The sequence below is a fragment of the Leuciscus leuciscus genome (assembly GCF_965113295.1).
Source record: "Leuciscus leuciscus genome assembly, chromosome: 15".
In the NCBI taxonomy this organism is placed as follows: Eukaryota; Metazoa; Chordata; class Actinopteri; order Cypriniformes; family Leuciscidae; genus Leuciscus; species Leuciscus leuciscus.
This window is the reverse complement of record NC_138739.1, coordinates 2,204,996-2,230,005: the sequence shown is the minus strand read 5'-3', so window position 1 is coordinate 2,230,005 and position 25,010 is coordinate 2,204,996. Positions and strand designations below refer to the sequence as shown.

Genomic DNA, 25,010 nt, shown 5'->3' with positions numbered 1-25,010 from the left:
TGCACCAGGTACATAACTCTGAATATGAGTATGGTGATACTGTGATGCATATCAAACGTCCAGCATTATACCATATGTTATTATTACAGTACTTTTGTGTTTGTTTATAGTCCTCTTGAAGACGGACACGCGCTCCGCCGCAGGCCTCGTGTTACACACATTTACAGTCACGCAAACACGCGCGTAAACACACATATAGACGGTTAGAGCGCCAGAATAATGTAAATAATGTCTGAGTGTGTGTGTGTGTGTGTGCAGCGCTGCTGTGTCCTCCACTATCCCATCATTCTCTCTGGAGCAGCAGCAGCGCAGGCTGGGATACTCACCACCGCCAGCGGCCCGACATGCACCGCGACACACGGCAGCGCGGCCCGCGCGATCAGTGCTACGGTGGCCGCAGTGCGTCGGTCCTCCGGCAGGCGGCGCTGCACTTCCGCTAACTCGTTTAAAAAAGACCAACAGATAACTATACTGTTTATAAATTATTTTATTTCAATAAATAACTTTCTAACCTTATTCCAAGAAACGTATTCAATAAAAAATAACATGAAAAAGATAGAATAAAATAGTATTGAAAAAATAAACAAAAGTACACAAAAGAGCACAGACGCTAGAGTAACAATACAATAAATGTATTTATTAAAATAATACAGTTAAGTGTAGCAAAGAGTTTTAAATATCATAAAGATGTGTATCTTCATTGTTTTTGTAATGATTCATGTTGGCTACTATTTTCCCATTTCTGTTAAAGTATAGAGTTTTTCCAAAGATAATAAATACTATAAATATATTATACTTCAAAACATTGTAGGATTTTTGAAAGGTGAATGATCAGTCCGAAGTATTTAGCACATCATTCTTGTGAAAGGTATAAATAACAGAATTGAATGTTTGAGCCAAAGCGCGCCCCCTGCTGCCCTCAGGTAGAACTACGTCACATCCTCCTCCAGCTTCCGGCTTCTTTCCGTTTCTGCTCTTTATACCCCGGAACCGGAAGAATGTAGTAATTCTGTAATATCACACCGGGAAATGTCAGCCGCCAGCTTTAGATATAGATATACCAGAGCCCGTCTACGGAGAGCCTGTCCACTCCCTATTAAGCCCTATTGTACCGAATTTTGGTTGTAGTACCACCAGAGTTCCACTGGGGGCGCTCGCCATGAGTGCAAAATGAATGGGAGTCAATGGGGCTAGACGGCTAAATTTGTCTCTTTCACCCGATTGCCGTTGAGAAATCTCAGATGTGATTGTAGATTTTGCAAGTTCAACATGGGTTTTAGGTCGAAAGTTGAATGAACGAGTACTTATGTCGTTTTGATTTCTTACAGGTTGAGTTGTTGTTGCCCATAACACGCTAGCATTCTGCTAATGACGTCAGCATTCTGACGTCACTGACATTTTGAAAGACTTTTTTAAAGCAAATAAGTGACTCTAAAAAATCTAACACCCAGCAATGTGTAATTTCTTTGCATCTCCTTTCGAATACAACATTCAAATTACTAGACAAAAAATTATATCCTGAGAAAAGTGGATTTTGAGGGGTATACCGCCATTGACCTCCATTCATTCTGCACTCGTCCTGTGAGCGCCCTCATATGGAATCAGAGTGGAACTGCAACCAGTTCAAAAGCCGGAAGTGTAGTGAGAGTGAAACTTCTCGCCATATTAGACATTCTCTGGATATACCTATGGCTTTCACTGAGCAAATTTAAACTAAACTAAACTAAAAAAACTGAATTTGTTGTTTTGGAGAATAAAATCAAGCCGTATATCCAAGCAACAATATCCAAAAATTATATTTTTAATGTGAATACTGTTCTTTCAAAGAAAATGTTGACATATCTTGACGTGTCTTTATGTAATATTATACATATATAAAAAATAAAACGGATTATTTTTATATTTCTATATATTGATTAATAAAAATATATTTTTAATTATGCATTATGCATACAGTATATATATATATATATATATATATTCTTGCACAAATGCACACAAGTAATATTTAAATTATAAATACATATCAAATAAAAATATTTCATTACTTATGTGCATTTGTGCAAGTATTTATATATGCATAATTAAAATGAACTATATATTTAATAATAATAATATATAATATTGATCAGCTGTTTTTTTGGTATTTAAACACTTTCTTCATACTCAACTCTGGCTTTAGACATTATAAAGTTGAAAAAAAGTTACTGAACAATCCCATAATTCACCACACACACACACACACTGAAAGCACACGCGAGGTTTACGAACAGCAGCTTTTGTTTACTGTGTAAAATCACAATCAACATAGATCTCTGAATCATATTAGTAAATCACATAATCTTCATCTTATTCTCATTATTTACAATGATTAATCTCCGGAGGACAAGAAAACACCATCGACACAATCTGATCGCGATGATGATGTCATCACATTCGGTCGTCTCTGATTGGTGGAGAGGAGCGGCGAGACTCCACCCAACACTCATCAGCTGATGACAAACATTTAAAGTGCTTTGATTGGCTGATCTGCAGAGCGTCAGAGAGACAAACGGGTGAATCTGCATCGTGACGTTATATTCATGACAATAACACACACTTTCCACACACTCGCATTACTGTGATGCAAAAATGTGTTTTCACTACCGTAACAAAAAATATTCTCCTTCTCATCACTTAGGTTACAATAATGAAATACATTCTCATTTTTATTACCACAATACACCAATATTCTCATTCTCATCACCGTAATACACAAAAAAAAAGGTAGTTCACATCACCATAATTTAACAATAACAATATTCTCGTTCTCATTACCGTAATGAAAATCGTATACTCATCCTCATTACGGTTATGCAAAAAAAATATTATCGCATGGAAAAATATTCTCAACAAAAAATACTGGTTCTCATCACCGTAATACACCCAAAAATCATCCTCATTACCGTCATATAAAAATATATTTACCATAATATGGAGAAAATATTCTCACCATTCCATCACTGTACCCTAATATAAATATAATACCATGATGTAAAAATACTTAATATATTATTTATTTTTGCATTACGGTAATGAGATTTACATTTTTTGCATACTGTAACAAGATTGAGGTTTGCATCTCAGTAATTTGAGTTGATAAAAAGTGCTTATTTGTCATGAAAATAATGTCAGAAATAATCAGAAAGCCCTGAAACACACGTTGATTTTCTTTGAACAAAACAAAACTTATTTTTAAACTCCGGCATGAATTACGTCCGAAAACATGTTCCTGAGTTTCATCCAGACAGACGGCGGTCAGAAAACACCGGAGCTCAACGAAAAGACCAACGAATGAAGAGAAATAATGATGTCATTTCCTGAACACAATCCGAGGGTCACGCGGCGTCTGGATTTAGCATCTGATCTCTGAACGGCCGTCGTTCTCCTCAGCGCTGATCGCCGTGAGTGAAGGTTTTCTGCGAGACGGGATCGAGTCCACAGTATTGGCACGAGGAGCCGGTCTCAGAGCACCGGACCGTCACACATCACGTCCTGAGATCCGTGCGGGAGAAGCTCCATCAGCCAGTGGCGCGGGTCGGCGAACACTGCAGACACACGGACACACACACATCATTGAGACGCTGCTTCCTGACCGGGAGCCTATCGGATCATGTGATGGTCTTTACCCATGTCTCCCGGCTCCAGCCACAGGCTGAAGGAGCGGCAGTGGTTTTGGCATCGCTGGACAGGAAGAACATGAACAGCTGGAGAACCGTCAGCCACCACGAGCCAACCCAACACCTGCACTCTCTGCAACACACAACACGCATATATAGAGAGAGTGTAACACGCATATAGTGTAACGCATTTAGAGTGTAACGCATATATAGAAAGTAAGTGTAATGCATTTATAGAGTGTAACCGATATAGAGAGAGTAACACATATAGAGTGTAAGTGTAATGCATAAATAGTGTAACGCATATATAGAGAGTGTAACACATATAGAGAATATAACGCATATATGTATATAGTGTAACACGCAGATATAGAGTGTAACCCATATAGAGAGAGTAACGCATACATAGAGTGTAACAGTGTAACGCATAAATAGAGAGTAAGTGTAATGCATATATAGTGTAACGCATATATAGAGTGTAACGCATATAGTGTAACAGTGTAACGCATATAGTGTGTGACGCATGACGCATATAGAGTGTAACGCATATATATATATATATATATAGTGTAACACGCATATATAGAGTGTAACGCATATAGTGTAACAGTGCAACGCATATATAGTGTGTGACGCATGACGCATATATAGAGTGTAACGCATATAGTGTAACAGAGTGTAACGCATATATAGTGTAAGTGTAATGCATATATAGTGTAACGCATATAGAGTGTAACAAAGTGTAACGCATATAGTGTAGTGCATATATAGAGTGTAACTAGGGTTGGGTACCGAAACCCGGTTCCAATAGGGAACCGGTTCCGACGTAAACGGTAGTAACCAGACCGAATAAGAACGAAACTTTCGGTGCCTGATTTCGGTGCCTGACTTTTTTCACCGCCCCCTATAAAACATCTCGCGGCACGAATGATCCAATAACAAAACATCTCCAGTTAACCAGCAGAGCATTCATTTCGTTCGTTTGTTAAATAAGAGACGATCTAGCGCTGAAAATTATTTTCTCTTGTGGCTCGCGCACACCGCACTCGGACGCGCGTTTCAATACGTTGCAGAGATCGATCTATTTATGAGGCGCCGTCATAAGAGTATGTGCTTGGAGAGTTTGTGTGTGCGTGCTCGCGTCTCAGATGAGTATGTGCGCGAGTTTGTGTTTGTGTGTGTGTGTCTGTGTGTGTGTGCTCGCGTCTCAGATGAGTATGTGCGCGAGTTTATGTGTGTGTGTGTGTGTGTGTGTGTGTGTGTGTGTGCTCGCGTCTCAGATGAGTATGTGCGCGGTTTGTGTCTGTGTGCGTGAGCGACTTTAGATGTGACGTTGTGCATTTCATATAGCCTAGTTGGAGCATTCAGCAGTATACATGTATGTGTGACTACAGTATATGTGTATGCAGGAGATAGCGTTGGTATGCAAGCGTTTTATGTGTGCGTGAATGAAGTTCGATTTAAGCCCTAGACGGCGCCTCATATCTATTCGTTCTGGTGAAATCACAACATATAATGCACACAAAGTGTCCCTGCTTGATATACAACCACTGATGAGCATTATCGGTTTAAAAAAACTACGCATGCGGATTAGAACCCAAAACCTCTGACATTCTTGACTAAAGTTCAAGTTCATCTGCAGTGTTCCTCTTCGGGTAAGTCTAGTATTTTAATGCCAACTGCAAATCTTGCATATCAAGTATGAAGTATATGAAGTATATTTATATGAGGCTATACTTTGTGTGTTAAATATTTCTGCTCAGTGTCAGATATTTCTCTGTTTTGTAAAAGTCTATAATATATAATATGTAATATAATTGATATATAATATATATATATATATATAATATATATAAATAATATTAGAAGACAACATTTTTATCTTAACTTAAGTGTTTTCGGCTACATCAGCACAATTTTTTATTTAATCAGAAATCAGAAAATCTTTTTCAGAAAACACACACAGATATAATTTTTTTTTATAAAGTGTGTGCAGTTTCGTTTTCTTAAGTACCGGTTTAAGAACCGTTTAAGCACCGGAACCGTTTGAAAAATACCGAGTAGGTACTGGTATCGGATAAAACCCAACCAATACCCAACCCTAAGTGTAACATATATAGAGAGTAACACAGAGCGTGACGCATATATAGTGTGTGACGCATATATAGTGTGTGACGCATATAGTGTAACAGAGTGTAACACATATATAGTCTAAGTGTAATACATATATAGTGTAACGCATATAGAGTGTAACACAAAGTGTAACGCATATAGTGTAGTGCATATATAGAGTGTAACATATATAGAGAGTAACACCGAGCGTGACGCATATATAGTGTGTGACGCATATATAGAGAGTGACGCATATATAGAGAGTGTAACCCGCACTAGTGCTGATGCAGTGAAAGTAACAGACCGTGTGACGAGGGCTGGTGATGTCACTCAGCTGGCAGCGCTGCAGGGTGGTGCCCGTGTTCTCCAGCAGGGGGCAGAGCTCTGTGTCAGGGAACAGCCAGCCGAGAACTGTCTCTCTGGGACTGGACGAGAAACTCCTGACGGACGGACACACACACACACACACACTAACACAGTTACAGCACACTGGTTTAGTTCTGTGGGAAGCTGCTGTAAACGTTGAGCATTCGATGTGTGTGTGTCAAACTGAGTGAAGCGTCATTACCAGAGCAGAGTGAAGTTGGCAGGAGACGGAGAGAGAGAGTCAGACGAGGAGAACTGATCCAGCTGAGACACACGCCGAGACAGAGACGCTCCACCCTGAAACACACACACATGTTAACAGCCACAGACATGAGAGAGATAGAGAGTGTGTTTGCGAGTGTGAGTGTGTGTGTGTGTGTACCTTGAGCAGCAGTGGCTGTGTGAGTCTGATCTTCCCCGCAGACGCTCTCAGTGCGTCAGTGAGTTCCATCACGTCGGTCACGTCTGCGCAGGCGGAGCAGTTCACCGGAGCCATGTGCAGAGCGCCGGACGCCCAGCGCTGGTGAAACCCTACACACACACACACACACATATTCAAACGCGCATACCTATGGACTGAACACGTAATACGCATGTGCACGCCGTCAGCGCTTTCACAGATTCGTGTTTTTGAAGTTTGCGCGGAGATGATAACGGTTGCAAAAAAATCTTTTCACAATTTTAAGTTAATAACTAACGATCTTTACAACGGAAGTGAATCAATCAAAACTACGTTTATCTGGACAATGACTTTATTCTAGGCAAGGCAAGTTTATTTATATAGCACATTTCATACACAATGGCAATTCAAAGTGCTTTACATAGAATAAATTAAAATAATAAAAAGAAATAAGAATAATTAAAACAGTTTAGAAAAATAAAAAATAAAATACAGTACAAACAGTCGGACGAACAGCGGCACAGTGCTCATTCAGTAAATGCATAGTTAAACAGAAGTGTTTTGAGTCTGGATTTGAATGTGACTACAGTAGGAGCACATCTGATCTCTTCTGGAAGCTGGTTCCAGCTGCGGCTGGCATAATAGCTAAAAGCAGACTCACCATGCTTAGAGTGAACCCTTGGTATTTCTAGCTGATATGATCCTAATGATCTGAGTGATCTGTTGGGTTTATATTCAGTGAGCATATCTGCAATGTATTGAGGTCCTAGGCCATTGAATGATTTATATACCAGTAATAATACTTTAAAATCAATCCTAAATCTAACTGGGAGCCAGTGTAAAGACCTGAGGACTGGTGTGATATGTTCATATTTTCTGGTTCTGCTCAGAATCCTGGCGGCAGCGTTCTGTATGAGCTGCAACTGTCTTATGGTTTTTTTGGGAAGGCCAGTGAGGAGTCCATTACAATAATCCACCCTGCTGGTGATGAAAGCATGCACAAGTTTCTCTAAGTCTTGTCTGGAAACAAAGCATCTAATTCTTGCAATATTTTTCAGATGATAGTATGCTGATTTAGTTATTGCTTTGACATGACTACTGAAACTAAGGTCTGACTCTAGTGTCACACCAAGATTCCTGACTTGATTTTTGGTTGTTTGACCCCTAGAGTGAAGGTATGCGTTCACCTTGAGAACTTCATCTTTGTTTCCAAACGCAATGACTTCAGTTTTGTCTTTGTTTAACTGAAGAAAGTTTTGACACATCCAACTGTTGACTTCATCAATGCATTGGCACAGGGAGTCAATGGGGCTGTAATCATTAGGCGATAGGGCTAAGTACAGCTGTGTGTCGTCTGCATAGCTGTGGTAAGCAATTTGGTTGTTTCTCATTATTTGGCTCATTGGGAGCATATACAGGTTGAACAGGAGTGGCGCAAGAATTGAGCCTTGAGGGACTCCGCATGTCATGGATGTCCACTCAGACTTATGGTCTCCTATACTCACATAATAACCTCTCCCATCTAAGTATGACCTGAACCATTTTAGGACTATCCCAGAAAGCCCCACCCAGTTTTCCAGCCTGTCCAGAAGTATGTTGTGATCGACAGTGTCAAATGCAGCACTGAGGTCGAGTAGTACCAGCACTGATAATTTTCCTGAATCAGTATTTAAGCGAATATCGTTTATTATCTTTATGAGCGCTGTCTCTGTGCTGTGATGCGGTCGGAAACCAGATTGAAAATTGTCAAAGTATCCATTCAAGCTTAAGAATTTGTTCAGCTGATTGAAGACAACTTTTTCAATGATCTTGCCTATGAAAGGAAGATTTGAGATCGGTCTATAGTTGCTTAATATGGTCTTATCCAGATTGCTCTTTTTCAGGAGGGGCTTGACAACTGCAGTTTTCAGGGAGTTTGGAAAACTCCCAGAGAGAAGTGAGGCATTTACCACTTCTAGAAGATCTGCTTCTAAACTGTTTAACACACTTTTGAAAAACGATGTGGGAAGTGTGTCAAGAGTGCATGTTGATGTTTTAAGGTGCTGTACGGTTTCTACCAAAATTTTGCCATCAATTTCTTTGAAATCAGACATAGTTACTACTTTTTCAGGTGGTCTGATCTGTCTGACCCCAGCACAACTCAATGATGTGCTGATCACCTTTCTGATATTATTGATTTTCTCAGAGAAGAAAGAAGCAAACTCACTGCACTTGCTGTCTGAGAGCATTTCACTGGGAATCTGGCTTGGGGGGTTTGTCAGTCTCTCTACAGTAGCAAAAAGAGTGCGTGTGTTGTTTAAATTACAGTTTATAATATTTGAGAAGAAAGTCTGTCTAGCTTTGCCTAGTTCCATATTGAAAGCATGAAGGCTGTCTTTGTAGATGTTATAATGGACTACAAGTTTTGTCTTCCGCCACATGCGCTCTGCTTTTCTGCATTGTCTTTTCATATTTTGCACTGCTGTTGAGTTTCTCCAAGGTGCTTTTTGTCTGCCACTCTTCTTCCTGACTTTAACAGGAGCAATATCATCAATTACACTTTTAACTTTTGAGTTAAAAGAATCAAGGAGAAAATCAACAGAGTCAGCAGATATGCTTGGTGTTAAGGATATAGCCTTCATAAATAGTACACTGGTGTTCTCATTTAAGCATCTCTTCTTGACAGACACAGATCCAGCTTCAGTGGCAGGAGAGATCAATATATCAAAGAAAATACAGAAATGATCAGACAGTGCTACATCCTTAATAACAATCGATGAGATGTTTAGACTCTTACTGATAAGTAAATCTAGAGTGTGTCCACGATTGTGTGTGGGTCCATGTACATGCTGAGTCAGATCAAAAGTTTTTAAAACAGTTTTGATTTCTTTTGCCATATTGTTTTCTGCATTATCTATATGGATGTTAAAATCTCCAGCAATGGCAAAACAGTCAAACTCTGAGGTAATTGTTGATAACAGTTCTGTAAAGTCCTCAGCAAAGGCTGGAGAATATTTTGGAGGCCTGTAAATAATGAAAAGTAAAATGCGTGGAGCACCTTTTAACACAATACCCAGATATTCGAAAGACAAGTAATTCCCAAATGATATTTGCTTACATTGATAGATATCTTTAAAAAGAGCAGCTAGACCCCCACCTCTCTTAACAGCTCTGCAGACACTCATAAAAGTAAAGTTAGGAGGGGATGTTTCATTGAGGATTGTTGCACTGCAGCTGTCTTCTAGCCAGGTTTCATTTAGAAGCATAAAATCCAGGTTTTTTGTGGTTATTAAGTCGTTGACTAGAAGTGATTTATTTTTAAGTGAGCGAATGTTTAAAAGAGCTAACTTAACAGACTTACTTTTCCCCACAGCAATATTAGTTTGACGTGTAATAGGCACCAGATTAGTTGGCTTTGCTGTACGGCTATTGAAGGCCTTAGACTTTCTATCATGTAATAGAACAGCAATAGAGAAAGATACAGGCACACTGGGTTCCCGCTTGTTTTGTAAACATTTGAGAAAGTTACTGTTATCAAAGCCAACTAATCTGGTGCCTATTACAAAAAAAAAAAAAAATTCTAGATCTGCTGTAAAGCCTAAACAATCTCTGTTACTGTAATCTCCTGTTCTCACTGTAAAGCTGCTTTGAGACAGTCTATATTGTTAAAGCGCTGTATAAATGAAGGAGACTTGACACACACACGTGTTCAGATACACCTGTGAGAAGGTGTGTGTGAGCGGGTCTCACCGTGTAGGTTGTACTTCCGTGCGATGGGCAGCGCCAGCAGACGCATGTGACTGAGCGGAGACGAGCTGTTGTGTCCCGCAGCGCTGAGAGATCCCAGAGGAGACGAGAACACCAGCACTGCCACCAGCAGGACTCCCACCGCCACTGCGAACTGAACACACACAGATATATCAGCAGTAAGGTCCGAGGAGGCTGTGCTGTATGGGGAATAAGTCACGAGGTGTTGTTAGGCACGACACGAAGCAGAGTCACGATTATTCGCGATACAGCACTAGCCTCGAGTATCTTATTGCTTTTATAAAACGGTTACCACACAATACAAATATTAAAGCCAAAAAAATATGTATTAGTGCAACTTTCATGAAGTTAAATCACTAAAAGCCTTCCTTCCGCTGGAAAAAATAGTCCCTGACCGTGAACAGCAGCAGAAGTTACACACATTATTTCACCGTTAGATGGCGGCTGAGACTGTCTTTATGAGCGAGTCAGTCAGTAGAGAAGACTTTTATATTGAAACGACTGAAACTTGTGAACACGGAGAAGCAAGACGCCACTGATAAATGACTAGCGTGTCACGGCACGAGAAAACTTCTTAACTGGTAAAAGGACAAGATATCGCAGTGGACATTCAAACAGATTTTGTTATTATGAATGAAGGAAAATGCTGTGTCTACTGTAAATGCAGGAACACTCGCTTACTCGACCTCTCACAATACTCTACTCTATAAGCTTCAGTGAACAATATCAATGAGATCAAACATGTTTACGTTGCTGAGAGTGGTTGCTAGGGGTGTTGTGTAGTGATACATAGAACCGTTGGGTGAAACGCTTTATCGTTACTAAAACACAGCTATTGACCAATCAGAATCAAGGACTGGAACTAACTGTTTTATAAAGAGACATTAATGGTGCGTTCAAGTCCCCCTGGGAAGTTCGTGTTTACGCGCGTTCAAGTCTCTTTCGTCGGAGTAAGATGGCGGTGTACTTTCTCTTAATTAATTACACAAAAATACAGCAAGGTTCTTAAACTCTAGTTCTATCAGGTGTACTTTGTTTTTTAATGTTTTTAATTAATTTGCTAACTTTATCGTTACATATATCGAATCATATTCTGTGATTAGCTTACTTTGCCTGACAATATCACCGCTATATACCGGTAAGTATCGCGGTATACCGCCATGTTTCTCACTGACACGCCCACAGCTCGTAAAGATCGGTGCTTAGAGAAAATCCCGAGCTTCCCACTCGTATTTACGACATTGTGGTGGCGTTCATGTGCATTCAACTCCTAAACACGATCTTTACGAGATGGTCACGTGTTCCCGTACCTTAACGGCGGCCCTCAGCACCGGGAACTGCGGCGGGTCTCGGCGGGGCTCGTTCGTCTCCAGAACCTGCTTGATGAACTTCTCGATCTCTCTCTCGGTCATCCCGTAGCGATAGCCGGACTGCCGGAGGATCTCGATGCTCTCCGACAGCTTATCATAGATGCAGGGTTCACTGAGAGACGAGCCCATGATCTCGAGTGTGTGTGTGTGTGTGTGTGTGTCAGTCAGGGCCGTATCATCATCCACATCTTCATCATCTTCAGCAGCACAATTAGGTTAAGACGTGTTTGATTGACAGGTGATGAGTCCTCTGTGTGTGTGTGTGTGTGTGTGTGTGTGTGTGTGTGTGTGTGTGTGTGTGTGTGTGTTTGACAGATGTTGTCTTTCTACCCTAAATCACGGGAGAAAGCGTTTCCCTTCATGATTGACGAACCCTGTAAAACACAATATCAAGTTATGTATCAAAACACTGATAAACAGACAAGCGTATGACAGTTTTCCTTAGCGAGCCGCACAAACTCCCTCAACTACAGTCTTTATCTTCCGCTATCCGCACAAACACTCATCTATAAAGACAAATGAGCATCTTACTGTCGGTTTATTGCTGATTTGTTGATGATTTCCCTCAGTTTTTGTGAGTTATTTCACTCGCACGTTCACGCTAACAGTGCTCGCGCTGAGTCTGATCCGCGAGCGTTACTCATTTGCGCGTTCACAACAGTGGATTCGACACGCTTATCGTGATAACAACTCTGTCATTCGCGATATTTTCTTTGATTTTAAATTAAATAGTCGATACGATGAACTGTAAAAATGAACTGTGGAATATTTTATAGTTTTATTCATTCGAATGTTTTTTTGTGTGTGTGTGTGTGTGTGTGTTTTTGGGGGGATAAAAAGAAGCGAACATGCCGCTGTAAATGATCAAAGAGGTGTTTAACTCCATCAACTCTAACCTTACCAAACCTTGACCTGACTAAATATTAACTCAAAACAGCGGATTTTATCACATACAAAGATCATATTTTGGCTCAAAAAAAAAAAAAAAAAATTGTACATACGTTCTCAAAATGTATGTGATGATTTGATTTATTATGTAGAAGCAATTATTATTACTATATTTTATAATAAAATGTTTTATATTATGCTGTTTTATTATGTCTATTTGACAACAATACCATTTTATAAATCCGATACACACACACACACACACACACACACACACACACACACACACACACACACACACACACACACACACACACAGTAGTCAACATTTGAAGTGGATCAAAGCCTTTCATCAAAGTTATACATGAATTTTGAACAATACCCGTTCTGTCTTATACTTTGATGAACTTTTTTGATCTCCTTCAAATGTTGACTACTGTATATATAGTTATAATGCGATGCATGTATAATTATGGGATATATTTGATATTATATTTTTATAAGAATGCTTTATTTTCTCCGTGTTATACAGTATATCTGACATCTGTGTCAAAAACAACCGATGACGTCAGCGGCGTCTCTCCAGCAGGGGGCGCAGGCGCGAGTTGAGCGTGAGTGCGCATGCGCCGTGTCCCGCATTGTTTGGATCAGCTGTGCGTGGATCATCTGAAACCCCACCCAATGAGGAAGACGATCCGTGAGCAGCAGACCCGAGCCGTAGCCGAACCCCAGCCGAACCCGCACCATGATCGCGCTCTTCAACAAGCTGCTGGACTGGTTCAAGGCCCTGTTCTGGAAGGAGGAGATGGAGCTGACGCTGGTCGGGCTGCAGTACTCGGGGAAAACCACTTTCGTCAACGTGATTGCGGTAATCAAGCGTTTCATTACAGGCCTCGGTCGAGGAACGGGTCGCGTGACCGACGCGCGCTCCGGATTATAGAGAGATCGGACTCAATATCATCATACTCATATTGTGTGCGATGATCAGTCAGATACAGTGTAGCAGAGACTGCGAAAATGCTACATCACTAGATACAATGTGTCACTTACAGAATCATCAGACCATATGTGTTGGATAAAGCTTCTTTATCAGATAAATCAAGTACACTGTGCATCATCTGGACATCAGACAGATCAGATTTAACATTCAACACGATATAGAAGATACAGCAACAACAACATCAGACACAATGTAGCAGATGCAGCATCATCAGAATCAATATCAGGCGATAAAATATCGGTTCAGCATCAGAAGATCAGATATGATGTGTCAAATACAGTTTCATCAGATCAGATACAACGTTATTAGATACAGTGCATCACATGGTGCATTATCAGATCAAATCAGACACACTGTATCATATTCATCCTCGTTTAGATACAGCATTTCAGATGCTACATCATCAGATCAGACACAATAGATCAGAATCAACGACATCACACAAATATTGAAGATACAGCATCATCAGATACAATGTGTCCGATCAGGAACAATAGGTCAGATACATCATCAGACATCATATAGAAGATAGAACATCAGACGCAGTGTGTAGCGTTAGATCAGATACAACACCACTAGATACATGTGTCACATGCTGAATAATCAGACGAGACGATACGTAGCAGATACATCATCATCAGATACATCATCATAACTCAATATAGAAGATAACTCAACAGCATCAGATACAGCTTCATTAGATATGATGTATCACATCATCAGATCAATGTATCATATTCATGCTCGTTCAATTCAGTGTTTCAGATTCAGCATCCTCAGATCAGACACAGTGTAGCAGATTCAGCGTTATGACATCAGACACAAAAGATTCAGCATCATCACATCACATATGACATCATCAGATACAGTGTGTCATACTTTATTATCAGGTACATTTTGTGCATCAGCAGATCAGATACAATAATGAAGAGACAACAACATCAGACACAATGTGTCATATTCTGCATTATTAAATCAGACACAGTGTGTCATATTCTGCATTATTATTCGTTTATCTGACACAGTGTACCGTATCAGACACTTTGTATCTGATACATCAAACATCATCAGAACTATTCAATCTGCACACGATCTCACAGCGATCAGCTGACCCAGTTTCTCAACCAATCAGCATCTGGCATGCTGTCTAGTCGGAGGCATGTTCACATGTTTGAGACACACACACACACACTCAGGAAGGTCATTGGTGCATGAATCCAGGGCTGCGTTCAGCCCCGGCAAAACGTTGCACAACGTTTTTTAAACAGAAACGGTGATGCGTTGAATACACTGTTCTGATGACGCAAGAGTTGCAACTATGGCAGCTGAGAAGGCTCATTCTTTGTGTTCTTTGTGAAGAATTTTCTGAGCCTGATGAAGTCGGTATAAATATGTGTTTAATACTACAAAATATGCTCGATGTTACAGTTACTGCACTTGCCGCCCAGAACAAAAGAGAACATCCCAATCGAGTGAAGGGATTGCTGAAACTGAAATGGAAGCACACATCTTACCTAATTCAGACTAAAATACATCTATTTAGCCTCACATACTGACTTTATTTGTAGGTCATACTGTTTTAATACCCTGTATTTTCTTTCTCATTTTTAGGAAAAGCACTTAATTACCATTGTTTATTTCTATACCAAATGTCATACACTTGCAATGAAGCTAAAAATATAAACAACTACATCATTATGTTGATATCCTATATTTTTACAATAAAACTTATGACAAACATGTCTTCTAATATCCTCAGTTGTTGCGTATACCGAGCTGCATCGAACACATTTGTAAATTACTTTCCTTGAAACCATTGTGCGAGTTCACTTTAATACCCCGTGTTTTATATACATGTGTCTGCTGATTGGACTGCAGTTCTGACACACCCACCAAACAAGAGAAAACGTATCTCAAACCCCGTTGCACACCGGTGCACGCCGTTTCCAGGAAACATGACGTTCAACCCGGAAACCGTAGCAAAACGTTGCGCACCGTTTTGAACTTGAACGTGCCCCAGGTGTTTAGGTTCTATGAGTGAGTCAGGTGTCAGTGACATCACTTCCTGTGTAATCTCTCTCTCCTGCAGTCGGGGCAGTTCAGCGAAGACATGATCCCTACGGTCGGCTTCAACATGCGCAAGATCACCAAGGGGAACGTCACCATCAAGGTCAGGCCATCGTCACGTCACATGTTCTGTGCGCAACCCGTGCGGATTCAGCTAAAGGAAGTTTCAGCTAACAGAGTTTCAGCTACTAGAGTTTCAGCTACTAGAGTTTCAGCTACTAGAGTTTCAGCTACTAGAGTTTCAGCTACTAGAGTTTCAGCTAAAGGGAGTTTCAGCTACTAGAGTTTCAGCTAAAGGGAGTTTCAGCTACTAGAGTTTCAGCTAAAGGGAGTTTCAGCTAAAGGGAGTTTCAGCTACTAGAGTTTCAGCTACTAGAGTTTCAGCTACTAGAGTTTCAGCTACTAGAGTTTCAGCTACTAGAGTTTCAGCTACTAGAGTTTCAGCTAAAGGGAGTTTCAGCTAAAGGGAGTTTCAGCTACTAGAGTTTCAGCTACTAGAGTTTCAGCTACTAGAGTTTCAGCTACCAGAGTTTCAGCTACTAGAGTTTCAGCTAAAGGGAGTTTCAGCTACTAGAGTTTCAGCTACTAGAGTTTCAGCTAAAGGGAGTTTCAGCTACTAGAGTTTCAGCTAAAGGGAGTTTCAGCTACTAGAGTTTCAGCTACTAGAGTTTCAGCTAAAGGGAGTTTCAGCTAAAGGGAGTTTCAGCTACTAGAGTTTCAGCTACTAGAGTTTCAGCTACTAGAGTTTCAGCTACCAGAGTTTCAGCTACTAGAGTTTCAGCTAAAGGGAGTTTCAGCTACTAGAGTTTCAGCTACTAGAGTTTCAGCTACTAGAGTTTCAGCTACTAGAGTTTCAGCTACTAGAGTTTCAGCTAAAGGGAGTTTCAGCTAAAGGGAGTTTCAGCTAAAGGGAGTTTCAGCTAAAGGGAGTTTCAGCTACTAGAGTTTCAGCTACTAGAGTTTCAGCTACTAGAGTTTCAGCTACCAGAGTTTCAGCTACTAGAGTTTCAGCTAAAGGGAGTTTCAGCTACTAGAGTTTCAGCTACTAGAGTTTCAGCTACTAGAGTTTCAGCTAAAGGGAGTTTCAGCTACTAGAGTTTCAGCTAAAGGGAGTTTCAGCTAAAGGGAGTTTCAGCTAAAGGGAGTTTCAGCTAAAGGGAGTTTCAGCTAAAGGGAGTTTCAGCTACTAGAGTTTCAGCTACTAGAGTTTCAGCTACTAGAGTTTCAGCTACTAGAGTTTCAGCTACTAGAGTTTCAGCTAACGGAGTTTCAGCTACTAGAGTTTCAGCTAACGGAGTTTCAGCTACTAGAGTTAATGGAGTTTCAGCTACTAGAGTTTCAGCTACTAGAGTTTCAGCTAACAGAGTTTCAGCTACTAGAGTTAATGGAGTTTCAGCTACTAGAGTTTCAGCTACTAGAGTTTCAGCTAACAGAGTTTCAGCTACTAGAGTTAATGGAGTTTCAGCTACTGGAGTTTCAGCTACTAGAGTTTCAGCTACTAGAGTTTCAGCTAACAGAGTTTCAGCTACTAGAGTTAATGGAGTTTCAGCTACTAGAGTTTCAGCTAAAGGGAGTTTCAGCTAAAGGGAGTTTCAGCTACTAGAGTTTCAGCTACTAGAGTTTCAGCTACTAGAGTTTCAGCTACTAGAGTTTCAGCTACCAGAGTTTCAGCTACTAGAGTTTCAGCTAAAGGGAGTTTCAGCTACTAGAGTTTCAGCTACTAGAGTTTCAGCTAAAGGGAGTTTCAGCTAAAGGGAGTTTCAGCTAAAGGGAGTTTCAGCTAAAGGGAGTTTCAGCTAAAGGGAGTTTCAGCTAAAGGGAGTTTCAGCTACTAGAGTTTCAGCTACTAGAGTTTCAGCTACTAGAGTTTCAGCTAAAGGGAGTTTCAGCTAAAGGGAGTTTCAGCTACTAGAGTTTCAGCTACTAGAGTTTCAGCTACTAGAGTTTCAGCTACCAGAGTTTCAGCTACTAGAGTTTCAGCTAAAGGGAGTTTCAGCTACTAGAGTTTCAGCTACTAGAGTTTCAGCTACTAGAGTTTCAGCTACTAGAGTTTCAGCTAAAGGGAGTTTCAGCTAAAGGGAGTTTCAGCTAAAGGGAGTTTCAGCTACTAGAGTTTCAGCTACTAGAGTTTCAGCTACTAGAGTTTCAGCTACCAGAGTTTCAGCTACTAGAGTTTCAGCTAAAGGGAGTTTCAGCTACTAGAGTTTCAGCTACTAGAGTTTCAGCTAAAGGGAGTTTCAGCTACTAGAGTTTCAGCTAAAGGGAGTTTCAGCTAAAGGGAGTTTCAGCTAAAGGGAGTTTCAGCTAAAGGGAGTTTCAGCTACTAGAGTTTCAGCTACTAGAGTTTCAGCTACTAGAGTTTCAGCTACTAGAGTTTCAGCTAACGGAGTTTCAGCTACTAGAGTTTCAGCTAACGGAGTTTCAGCTACTAGAGTTAATGGAGTTTCAGCTACTAGAGTTTCAGCTAACAGAGTTTCAGCTACTAGAGTTAATGGAGTTTCAGCTACTAGAGTTTCAGCTACTAGAGTTTCAGCTAACAGAGTTTCAGCTACTAGAGTTAATGGAGTTTCAGCTACTAGAGTTTCAGCTACTAGAGTTTCAGCTAACAGAGTTTCAGCTACTAGAGTTAATGGAGTTTCAGCTACTGGAGTTTCAGCTACTAGAGTTTCAGCTACTAGAGTTTCAGCTAACAGAGTTTCAGCTACTAGAGTTAATGGAGTTTCAGCTACTAGAGTTTCAGCTACTAGAGTTTCAGCTAACAGAGTTTCAGCTACTAGAGTTAATGGAGTTTCAGCTACTGGAGTTTCAGCTACTAGAGTTTCAGCTACTAGAGTTTCAGCTAACAGAGTTTCAGCTACTAGAGTTAATGGAGTTTCAGCTACTAGAGTTTCAGCTACTAGAGTTTCAGCTACTAGAGTTTCAGCTAACAGAGTTCCACAAATTACGAATGACTATTTAACCCTCATCCTTCTCTCACACTTTGTAACGCATCTTTCCGTCGCGGCTCACAATCACCCCAAACCCTACAATTATACTTTTTTTTTTTTTTTTGGTCCAGAAAGCTTATTTTATTTCATTTTGATTATATTTTTTAATGCATTTTTTTGTTGTTGGAGATTTTAAATTATTGTTTTTTTATTTACCTTTAAATTACTAGATTTGATCCATAAATAATTTGTAATTTAAGAACATTCCTCACATTCTTTCAACTTATATTCAAAATAACGCACAATTTCATGCATAACCCTTTTATTTCAGCTGTAAATATCTTACATCGGGAGTCTCTGTCGACCTCTTGTGGATAATAATAATATAAGATGATATTTCATAACTCTAGATGGCCTTATAGCTCTATATGGAGTAAATGAGCTGTTCCTCTGGGTCCTAAAGTCAGTTTCTCTTCAGTATTCATTCAGATAAAATCATTTTTTTGGTAAAGTTTTAGCATTTTTAGTTAGAATTTTGAGTATTTTTATGTTTTTCTATGTGTACTGAATCATTCCTCGCTCTCCATTCATTCCTAAGGGGGACAAATTGAGCCGAGAGGGAAGGATTTGTTACTTTTTAAAATATCAACCTCAAAACTCCTCAAATCCATTCAGTTGTTTTTGCATGTGTGTGTATTCGTGGTTCAAGTGTGACAGAAGTCCTCTGATGAACACTAACTAAATAAAAAGAGTTTGGGGTCAAAATGACCCGAGGGAAGGATGATTATGAAAAGTAAATGTAAATATTGCTGTGTATGGTGATTGTGTGTGTTGTGTTGCAGTTGTGGGACATCGGTGGTCAGCCGCGCTTCAGGAGCATGTGGGAGCGGTACTGTCGTGGCGTCAGCGCTATAGTGTGAGTGTATAACCCTCTTCAGTTCAGTTCCATTCATGTTTATTTATATAGCACTTTTCACAACACACATCATTACAAAGCAGCTTTACAGGAAGTGCATGAGTCCACATCACAGCTTACAGTGATCTGTTATCAGAGGTGATGTCGGAGTTATGCACTTGAGAAATGTACATTTACAAAATCACAGTTAGCCACCAAAATTTAAACAATGTAATTTAATGCAGAAACAATGAGCTCATTGAAGTAATGAATACTTGTTCTTATATACTTACTATTAACAAATAATTCTAACATTAGATAAATGTGTCTCGTGATGTCCTGCAGGTACATGGTCGACGCGGCCGATCCCGAGAAGATCGAGGCGTCTAAGAACGAGCTGCACAACCTGCTGGACAAGCCTCAGCTGCAGGGAATCCCAGTGAGTCTCAGACTCTGCTCATGTTTATTACATCACTGTGACGTGATCCTGAACGTGTCCGTCTGCCCTCAGGTGCTGGTTCTGGGAAATAAGCGAGATCTTTCCGGAGCTCTGGACGAGAAGGAGCTCATCGAGAGAATGTGAGTTCACACACACACACACACTCCTCCGTCATGTGATCAGATCCGGTCGCGACACTAATGTATGGCATCAGAGATTACACTAACCAGCATTTTTTGCTGCTGTTCACCTATTTTAGGTAAACAAAATATTTCAGGAATGTGAAATATTGTTTCAAACTTTGATAGCTGTGTTGCCGAAATTGCAAATATCATTTTTGATGTTGCCTATTTTTAAAAGCATTTACCAATAATTGACAAATAGACAAATAAATAATAATAAAAAAATATATTTAATTTTCAGTAGTTATTGCCAGAAAATAGCAAAATTTTACTCAGAAATATTTCAAAGTTTACTAACGGAGCTGATAAAATTGCTAATTTTCATATTTTTGTTGATGAGAATATGACATTTTGTCTTTTACTCATTTATAATATATATTTATTGATGTATGTAAATTTGCTAACGGTTGCAAAATTACAACTTTCATTGTTTGTTTTTTTTACTGTTTTTTGAAAACAATGACAAATAATTCAGCATGAAGAATATTTCTTTAAAATATATATATAGATACAAATATTTCTTGTTTAAAAATACAAGAAATCATTGTTAAAATTTTTTATTTAATTTTCAGTATTTATTACTACAAAATAGCAAAATCACATCAGCGTTTTAATCGCTGATAATTATTAAAAGTGTGTGGAATATTGTCTTTCCCTCAGTTATAAAATATAAATATTTTTAATGTATTTAAAACTACAAGAAATAAGCATTCCCAGAGTAACGGATGGCATGAAAAGTGAAACGGTTGAAGGTGAAGTTTTAAAGCGTCTGTGAGGCTTTTGCCTTGTGATTATAAATGCCACGTTAAAATATTCTATATAAATATGAATAAAGTTAATTTTAGATGCGATGATTAATAATCTGATATGTAACGTGTGATCTACAGGAACCTGTCGGCCATCCAGGACAGAGAGATCTGCTGTTACTCCATCTCCTGCAAGGAGAAGGACAACATCGGTAAGACTGCGCTAAAATACACTTTCACACCAGATGCTACTGTACCTTTAAGACATCAGTGAGCTCTGTGATTGGCTGCTCCTAGTTTATCTGGGCGGGGCATATGTTAATGAGCGTGTTGTGCGTTCCAGACATCACACTACAGTGGCTGATCCAGCACTCACGAACCCGGCGGAGCTGAGGAGGCGGAGCTTGCGTCTGATTGGAGGAACCACATCATGTGATCAACTGTATTTTAGGCGCTCTTGATTTCATTCTAAACAAACAAGCATCCGCCCCTCCTTATAAACTAAATCACATCATTTACATTGTTTATTTTTGTTTTTACTTGAATGTGCTTTTTTAACAGTTCATCATGAAGTCCGGACGTGTCACATGACACGTTTCGTTTGTGCGCGTCGCTCTGCGTGTTTTTTGCTCGGGGACTTGATCAAACCTTAACCGACGCCCACAGCATCTGGTCACGTGATTCACGGAGGTCCAGTTTACGCCGCCATCTTGTTTAAACGTCGTGAGAACGTTCACTGGGAGAATTCTCCAATTTTTCACTGTTTTAGCATCATTAGCCTGTTAGCGTGACCTTCAACGAATGTGACATCGTCGTAAAAGTGACGTAAACGGCTTTGTTGACATTAACAGTCATTTACGAAGTCAACTTTTAATCATTCAACAAAGTTGTGCGTTTGCGACTTCATTGTTTTGAAGTTGATGTAGCGGAGTTGACTTTGACAGAGTCCTTTACGAAGTCATTCCCACCAATGTGACATCATCTAGGTTTGCGCTAATCGCGTAACGTTACGAAATCTGTCATTTTATCGGAAAGCACACAAATCCGTCTGAAGAGTTTTAACGTGTCCGGATGAAGGTTTTATACGTTTCCTCCAAGTCGCCGTGACGACAGCGTTGTGTCAAAGACATTGGTGGGTTGTCATGCCAACTGCGTTTCCATTGCGTCGAGTTTTAGGAAAGACCCGCAGATCATTGCGCAGATAAAAACAGCGGAGATGTGACGAATATCGTGCAGCTGGCGTCCAACGCTGTTCATATTGGGGAGGTTTTTCTCGCTTTATTTCGTTTAGTTTTTCGTCGCATGTGTGGACGTTTTTGACCTAAATCGTAGGGGTTTATAAACGTGTCGGTAGATTATACATATGTACATTTACATATTTTTTCATTGTTTTTGGTTGTTTTTGCCATATTTTTACTCATGTTTTTTCACTGTGTTTTTCAACTGGATTATGTAAATAGCAACTTAAACCAAATGAGATCTCCCGGCGTTTGTCCTGTTGTGATTAGCTTCCTGAGATAATAATAATAATAATCATAATCATCATAATAAAGAAGACCCCGCTCATATTCACAGCAGTCTGAACTAACGGATTGTGTGAGTGTGTGTGTGAGTGTGTGTGTGTGAGAGAGTGTGTGTGTGCGTGTGTGTGTGAGTGATTGTGTCATGTACACTAGAATAATAATTGCAGCCAGTTAATTCTGTTGATTTTTCGCAACTGCAAATCATTTTATATTCATATCCGCTAATGTTTTGATTTGTTATGACTTCATAGGGTGCGCGTGCATCTAAACCTCGTCTACACGAGAGCAAACGACGCAATGCGACAAAACGCCGATAATCAACAAAGCTACAGTGCTAGCACAACGGCTAGCTTAAAGCCGGTTACGAAGTTGACTTTGACGTTCATGTGATTCCTCTGGTTACCGAAGTTATTTACACTACAACTGCTAACTTGGTATTAGCATCATTGTCATTAGTGACGTAAACAGTATTAAAAGTCATTTTACAACTTAGTGAAGTTGTGCGTTTCTGACATAGACAGCGTTATTATAATACGATAAAGACGATGTAACGAATTTGAATATTCCGCGTCTTTAAGAAGTCACATTGTTTTGTTTATTATGGACTTTTTTGAGAGTCAACTTTGTTGATTGTTACGTTTTAATCAAGTGGTGAAGTGGTTTCCAAGCGCACAACTTAGTTACGCAACAAGAAGTTCGTAGATGACTATTGAAGTTCACTTCGTAATGACTTTGTTTTAATGACTTTGTCGAAATTAACTCTTTTTTTTTTTAAAGCATGTATTTTAGTCATTTAATGCATTTAATGAATGACAACTTTATTATAATGAAGCCGATGTAGCGAAGTAGACTTAAAGTCCTTTATAAAGTCACGTTTTGTTTATATTGGATTTTTTTTGTCAAAGTCATTTGCGAAGTCAACCTAACGAAGTTACTTTCATAATATAGTCACGTGATAAAGTGGTTTGCAAGCACACAAATTACACACCACGTTCGTATTGACTTTGTTGAAGTTCACGTACGAAGTCAAACTAACGAAGTCAACTTTGATAATAACAACAATTTACGAAGTCATCCTAATGAAGTTCATAATCTGTTCGCAACATTGTTTCATGAGTTTGTGAATGACTTCGTAAAAGTCAATCTGACGATGATTATAATGTCGCGAGCGCTTTGTTGATTATAACGGCCTTTTGTCGTGTTGCGTGACTCAAAATTTGATTTCTGCTGCTCATATTTACACCTGTCACCAGTTCATCTGGACTCTCATGATCTTCTGAACGTGTGTTGATTTAATTATTTTTTCATGTCTTAATTAAATGTGGCCATAATAATGTTTCTTTTGATGTGTCATTGTTTTAATGGTTTGTAGCAGAGTCGCTCTTTTGTTTGCTGGGGAATCATGTGACTTTACACTGGTGTCCCGCTGCACAGCTCATATGGGATGGAGCAGGTTGCCATGGTTACTGTATAAACCGAGTTGTGATTGGACCGAGCGCGATTCTTTTATCCCCTCTTTATATGGACCAGACAGTAACTTTTTACAGCAGTCAGTCACATAACAAGTGTTTCTGTACAAGACTCCATCAGTCGAGTTGTTCATTTGGGATCTTTCTATTCTCTCGTACTCGCGGTGATAACTGTACATGTTGTTCTTGTTATTTACAGATTATTTAAAAATGAAATTAAATGATTTCCCTATCAGAGCCGCTGTTTCTTCTCTCTTTCAGTCAAGATGTGTTTGATTTCATTATAATTTGGGTCTAGTTCAATGATACTGGATAAATGTACTTTGGAATTTAATTTTGTGCTGTTGATGTTTAGCCTTCAGAAAATAATATTTCTGCAGGATGTAGTATGTACTGTGCAGCATTTTTTATTTGTCTACTTGCATACTAAGTGATGTACAGCACTACACCTTGTACTGTATCCCACAATGCATTGTGCTCAACCTTCCCTTGTTTAAGTATGCACTGCAGTATAAGTTACACACTGAGAAGTAAACAGCAGCAGTATGTGAGTCTTCATCGTCACCAGCAGAGGTCAGTCGACACATAGAAATATTTCTCATTATTTAGTGCAGTTTTTTACTCTGAAGACAAACCGAACGTTTATTGATGAATTGTTCATTAAAACATTCTGTAATTATTAACCTACCTGTTAAATTGAAAGTAATTAATTTTGTCCCTAAAGAAATGCTTTATTAATTGATTTCAGACTGAAATGGCAGTATCACAGATAATCTCCGTAGCAACAACGCACACTAACCTATCGGCGAGTTTCGCGCTCTTTTATTTATTTATTTATTATATATTTTTATTTCAATAAATAATCATTAACAACAAACAACAACAAAGACATGTGGCTGATATAAGGGAATTAAGAAGACCATCATATAAACATAATAGTATAATTTCTCTCAATAAAAATGATTTTTTTTTTTTGACGGTCGTAAACGCTCACGTGAAAGACCGAGACGGACCGGTCCAAACCCGACATCAGCGAGGGGTCTGACGGGATGAAAAGCTGGCTTTAGTAAGTTAACTGGGATTGTTTGCGCTCATTCATCCCGTCAGACCCCTCGCTGATGTTGGTTTTGGACCGGTCCGGTTGGCTCCGTTATTCAGCTGGTAGGATGTGAGAAGGTCAGAGTGTTGTCATGGAGACGGTGCCAGCGTGACCTGCCGGA

The 25,010-nt window shown here is 39.6% G+C and overlaps 3 protein-coding genes across 3 annotated transcripts in view; 1 reads left to right on the top strand and 2 right to left on the bottom strand.

Moving 5' to 3' along the window:
- The window catches only part of znf76 (zinc finger protein 76), a 16,000-nt gene extending 15,595 nt beyond the window's left edge, over nt 1–405 (bottom strand). Inside the window, exon 1 of the mRNA XM_082138732.1 lies at nt 327–405. Within this exon, the coding sequence (XP_081994858.1) occupies nt 327–346 (20 nt within the window). The 5' untranslated portion in view covers nt 347–405. The remainder of the gene's footprint in view (nt 1–326) is intronic.
- Nucleotides 406–2,262: 1,857 nt separating this feature from the next.
- On the bottom strand, nt 2,263–12,323 carry cUnh6orf89 (chromosome Un C6orf89 homolog). The gene is made up of 8 exons (XM_082138762.1): nt 12,186–12,323; nt 11,595–12,028; nt 10,267–10,417; nt 6,520–6,668; nt 6,340–6,434; nt 6,076–6,211; nt 3,669–3,792; nt 2,263–3,587 (listed from the first exon to the last, which is right to left on the bottom strand). Exons 2-8 carry the CDS (start codon nt 11,781–11,783, stop codon nt 3,505–3,507), a joined length of 927 nt encoding a protein of 308 aa, XP_081994888.1. The 5' UTR covers nt 11,784–12,028; nt 12,186–12,323; the 3' UTR covers nt 2,263–3,504.
- An 825-nt stretch (nt 12,324–13,148) lies between these two features.
- Nucleotides 13,149–24,027, top strand: arl8a (ADP-ribosylation factor-like 8A). The gene is made up of 7 exons (XM_082138779.1): nt 13,149–13,410; nt 15,632–15,712; nt 19,379–19,452; nt 19,777–19,870; nt 19,943–20,010; nt 20,940–21,010; nt 21,142–24,027. The coding sequence occupies exons 1-7, from the start codon at nt 13,288–13,290 to the stop codon at nt 21,189–21,191; spliced, it is 561 nt and encodes a 186-aa protein (XP_081994905.1). The 5' UTR covers nt 13,149–13,287; the 3' UTR covers nt 21,192–24,027.
- Nucleotides 24,028–25,010: the final 983 nt, after the last annotated feature.

Coding starts and splice junctions, on each gene's coding strand:
- cUnh6orf89 (XM_082138762.1), bottom strand. CDS start 11,783: ATGGGCTCGTCTCTCAGTGAACCCTGCATCTATGATAAGCTGTCGGAG. Junction 6,435..6,519: donor CACAGCCACTGCTGCTCAAG/GTACACACACAC, acceptor TGTGTGTTTCAG/GGTGGAGCGTCTCTGTCTCG. Junction 3,588..3,668: donor GCTGGAGCCGGGAGACATGG/GTAAAGACCATC, acceptor GTGTGTCTGCAG/TGTTCGCCGACCCGCGCCAC.
- arl8a (XM_082138779.1), top strand. CDS start 13,288: ATGATCGCGCTCTTCAACAAGCTGCTGGACTGGTTCAAGGCCCTGTTC. Junction 20,011..20,939: donor AAGGAGCTCATCGAGAGAAT/GTGAGTTCACAC, acceptor TGTGATCTACAG/GAACCTGTCGGCCATCCAGG. Junction 21,011..21,141: donor CAAGGAGAAGGACAACATCG/GTAAGACTGCGC, acceptor TGTGCGTTCCAG/ACATCACACTACAGTGGCTG.